General features: G+C 43.9%; 1 protein-coding gene across 1 annotated transcript; it reads right to left on the bottom strand.

Annotated features, from left to right (window-relative positions):
- Positions 1-921: 921 nt before the first annotated feature.
- LOC124281617 (G protein-coupled receptor GPR1-like) lies at positions 922-3,346 on the bottom strand. Its single transcript, XM_046717553.1, has 2 exons — positions 3,029-3,346; positions 922-927 (listed from the first exon to the last, which is right to left on the bottom strand). The coding sequence occupies exons 1-2, from the start codon at positions 3,344-3,346 to the stop codon at positions 922-924; spliced, it is 324 nt and encodes a 107-aa protein (XP_046573509.1).
- Positions 3,347-4,928: the final 1,582 nt, after the last annotated feature.

Below are 4,928 nucleotides of genomic sequence, written 5' to 3'. Positions count from 1 at the left end.
TATCAACAGCCCACACAGTCTCAGCAGGGGAACACGTATGAAAAGCCTCAACAGGCGAACACCTACCTACAGCCACAACAAGCGAACACGTACCAACAGCCACAACAAGCGAACACCTACCAACAGCCACAACAGGCGAACACCTACCAACAGCCTCAACAGGGGGCCACGTACCAACAGCCAAAGAAGTGGAACACGCTTCGGTCACAGCAGGCGTATCGATCTGAGGTCGCCCAGCCGTCTGGGGGTTACGTAGACCGCCAGCCTGCTCCACCACGACAGACGTATCTAAAACCAGTAGCAACCACGACTACTACTACCACAACTCGTAAAACAGTGACTTACCGTAACCGTCCAAGGTACGTCGTGCCCACAACTACCGCAATACCGACCCCAGGGGGGGAAGTTGAAGGTGTTACTGGAGGAGCACGAGGTGCCGGGGGTGTTACGGGGCAGCCAGGGTTTGACTTTTATGCGACTATGCCAGTCACCCAGACGCCTGAAGTCGAGGTGGAAAATGCCAATGGTAACGGTAATGGTAATGGTGGCGGGGTAGGTGGCGCTGCTGTTGCTGGTCCTGCTCCTCGCTATCAGCAGAATCCTCGGAATCCCTACTGGAACCCTTTTTACACGATGGCTGCCTATTCCTACTTTACAAAATGAGTTCTTCAGCTTTGCAGGGGGCATTTCGAATCCCATACTCGATAGTGTATGCCTTTGGAAACATATGTATGTGCTGAGCCACAGTTAATACTATTTTGTCTTACTTTTATCATTTTGGAAATGCCTTTGTCGCCTATACTCCAAACTGTTGTTTTACAGCAGGAAGGATGTGTGTCATATTTTGTCAGGCAACAAAAAGGAGGATTGTTTATAACTCACGTAAATCACGTGAGCCTCACTCCGTGCACTAACTTTGTGCTAACCCTGCCGATAAACAATGTGTGAAGCAGATGACTCAAAGATACAGATCGTGCTGCACGAGAAATACTTGGGTTTGTGCGATATATTTTCAGAGCGCTCATTGGTCAAAACACTCACAAGTTTCCCTTACCTTTCACCAGGCCGTGGCTTGATTGGCTGGTTACAAATAGCGACCACAACACCAGTCGGGATGTGTTTAGAGTTCGGGGGGATGTTGAGTATACAAACGCTCGTGGAGTTTGATGATGGCGGTGTTGAACATGAAGACGGACCACAGCGAGCAGAGGACTAAATTCATGTTTTAAGTATTAGCAGAAAACAGCGACGGGTGACAGCCGTTTGCTCCGTAGATAGGGGGTTTCAGCGTGTAGTTATGTGAAATAATTGTTTCGATATACTTGAAAACGATTAAAACAATGTGTATCAAGATAATATGTCTTTTATCGTTGCATCTAAAACTCTAAACGACACATACGCTTTAATTCCTTTTCCGGAAATGACAAGAAACTTTGATGACAAGATGCTTTGTTTTTCTATTTTTCATTTATTTTGTTTTGGTGTGTCTTTTCGTTTGTTGTATTTTAGGCGAGTAGGGTGTTTGTTGTTGTCTTTGTCTTTGTTATCCGTTTTGTTGTTAGTTTTGTTTTGCTTTTGTCTTCGTGTGTGTGTGTGTGTGTGTGTGTGTGTGTGTGTGTGTGTGTGTGTGTGTGTGTGTGTGTGTGTGTGTGTGTGTGTGTGTGTGTGTGTGTGTGTGTGTGTGTGTGTGTGTGTTCAAATATATGGCACCTGCAAATATTCCATGCCAGTACCAAATGTTAGCGTAAAGATACATATTATACAGACGTGAAATGTGAACCCTTATTTCCAAAGTACGACATTCATATGTTAGTTTCCTGAGAATAGCATTTCAAATGACATCTCTCTATTATGGGATTGTCACAACCGTACCTGGGTTTGCCAAAGAAATAGACGTCTTCCTCTCCCATCTGACATGGTGTGATAAAACTAACTGTGCTGGCGTTAAACCCAACTTACTCACTCACTCACTCAAGTATACGCATATGCAGGTATTGGAGGTATCCTTCAGATTGCCATGTACACTTTGTGAAACATGCCTGAGACAATACGGACAGTGCTAAATTACGGAATGCTAACAAAGAAAACGATAACGAAATAACTTATTAAAAGCACAATGTGTCGGATGTTGGGGGGGTTTTTTTGGGGGGGGATCTCATTACTGTTTTTTCAGAAATCCATTCAACATATTTGCTGGAAGTGATGGCGCACTGTTCAGCATATAAGAGAAATTGAGGATTGAAAAGTCGAAATCATCCCACTCGAACAGAGGCTGCTGTCGCTTTGCACAGACGCAGATAAGCGACTTACCAGTGCGGCAGCCATCTTGGAGCATACAGCTTTGTTGACCATTTTGATAATTTTGTGTGAGATGGTGTTTCCGTGAAAATACATTTAGCAAGTGATTGCTATAAACTGACAAATGAGATCAATATTAAGATTTTGCTCTTTTAATCCGTTAAACACAGTTTTCAACAAGTATTGTTTTGTTGTGCTTGTAACATTTATTGAGTGAATATATTCAGACACATACTTTGTCTAGAGGTGGAGGTCATTCACACACAGTATGACGGCAATGGTCGAACAATTGATGGTGTTGGTGCAGGGAATATAGTTGTGGTTTCTAAAATGTCTCAAAGGGTCAGCAGCTTTCATTCAGAACCTGAAAAAATATCCGAAGATGTCCCACGTAAGTGTACAATCTTTTGGCTGTCTGGATTTCTTCACTTTCACGGTCTTTTTTGGTTCTTTTCATTATATATCACTTAATCAAACCAAATAAAAAAAACTATTTTATTTCAGAAATCGTTTATTGGTTTTGGAGTCCATTGTGAAGGCATAGCTTCACCATTTCTCACTAAATCAATTTGTAAATCATTTCATTTCAGAAACCGATTAGTAGTCTTGGACGCCATTTTGAAGGTGTAGCTTCACCATTTCTCACATCAATTTCATTTCCGAAATCAATTATTAGTCTTGGAGTCCGTTGTGGACATAGCAGGATTAGTCTCACAAGGCATATATTTACCATTTGGACTCGAGGCGGTGTTATATCTTCCTGGTTGTCGGAGTACGTGTTGTCGGGGTCCACGTCGTTGGTGTTCGTGTTGTCGGAGTCCGCGTCGTTGGTGTGCTGCTTGGCGGGGTCGTCGTTGGTGTTCGTGTTGTCGGGGTCCACGTCGTTGGTGTTCTTGTTGTCGGAGTTCGCGTCGTTGGTGTGCTGGTTGGCGGGGTCGTCGTTGGTGTTCGTGTTGTCGGAGTCCAAGTCGTTGGTGTTCGTGTTGTCGGAGTCCAAGTCGTTGGTGTTCGTGTTGTGGGGGTCCATGTCGTTGGCGTTGCAGCGCATGCTACAAGTAATATTGTCCTTTTAATACATTCGCTTTTGTATATTCGCATGGAAGGATGTTAAAATTGGAATTAACCTTTCATTAACTACACCTGTGGATATCAGCAAAAGCATTTCCTCGCATGTTTATACCCGTGAAGATCCGGGTTAGACTTGGTCTTTAGCAACCCATGACTGTCGAGAGACGCGACTAAAGGTCAGGCACACTGACTTGGTTGACACATGTCATCGTAACCCAATTGCGTGGAACGATGCCCATGATAATCACTCGATTGTATGGTCCAGACTCGACTACTTACACACACACTCAGAACCAATCATATGTTTCTTTTTCCTTATGAAATGGAACATCATAGAAAATAATGAACCAAATTCTATTTCGTGATTTGAAATGAGGTTTAACGAAGCGTTCAAGATGGTTTCACTAAAATGGTGACGTGCATGCGCGTGTGTGCGTGGATTTATGCCGGTATTATAGTACCAGAAATCTGAAACACCATGTTGCAGTTTAAATTGTTTACCCCGCGTTGACTTTGAGTCCACCACACAGTGTTTTATTGTCTTAGTGGCGAGCATCAGGCAGGGTAACAAAGTAGCAAGGAGGAACAAATCGATAATCACAACGTACCTCCATACAGACAGCACAGTCCTAGCGCAGCAATAGCGGCAACCAACATTTTGTCCTTTCTGAAATAAAACCAAACTCACTTTTGTAGTTTACTAACATTTATAGAAATCTGTATATACAAAAAATCCAATCTAACATAGTCTGTCGCAAAGAAAAGCATACCACGATTTTTCATCTCACTAAAATCCTTCGTCCAAGATAAGGTTTATTACATACATTGACCAAGTCACAAAAACAAGCATTCTGCCATATGTCCATCCGTTGTGCTAGTGTCACCACATCGCTAACTGACACGTGAACGGGGAACAGATTATTGTTTCACGTATACCCCTTGTCTCCTCATGAAAACTGATATGTAAGCGCGATGGCTTGTGGTTTCATCTATGAGCAAGTGAATTACGCGGCTTTTAGACTCTAGCAACACCACGGTGGTGGGACACCAGAAATTGGCTTCATCTAGGGAATCGAACCTGGTGTCGCAGATGACACTCCCCTCAGTGCCCACCAGGGGCGACATCCAAGAATCTGCCGGCTCGGACATTGTCTACTAGGTAACACTCTGACTGACTGAGCTTGGTTTTACGCCGCTTTTAGCAATATTCCAGCTACATCACGGCGGGGGACACCAGAAATGAGCTTCACACATTGTAACCATGTGGGGATTCGAACCCGGGTCTTCGGCGTAACGAGCCAACGCTTTAACCACTAGGCTACCCCACCGCCCACTAGGTAACACGGTCAAAAGAGGACCAATGAACGGAATCAATGTTCTCGACCAATACCTAATGTATGCGCGGTGTCTCGTACACAATGTGCCAACAATATTAAATCTTAGGGATCACCACACTGTCACACATAGTACGGGGACCAATAGCCGATGTATGCCAGTCTCGTTTTCTACTCTTGTAAACAGTGTGCCAACACACTAGCTGTTAGTAGTCACAATACAGTCAC

The sequence above is a fragment of the Haliotis rubra genome, unplaced genomic scaffold (genome assembly GCF_003918875.1).
Source record: "Haliotis rubra isolate DU_JTF1 unplaced genomic scaffold, ASM391887v1 Scf108, whole genome shotgun sequence".
NCBI classification, from domain to species: Eukaryota; Metazoa; Mollusca; class Gastropoda; order Lepetellida; family Haliotidae; genus Haliotis; species Haliotis rubra.
The sequence above is the reverse complement of the archived record's forward strand: the minus strand, read 5'-3'. Positions and strand labels throughout refer to the sequence as shown.

Coding starts and splice junctions, on each gene's coding strand:
- LOC124281617 (XM_046717553.1), bottom strand. CDS start 3,346: ATGCGCTGCAACGCCAACGACATGGACCCCCACAACACGAACACCAAC.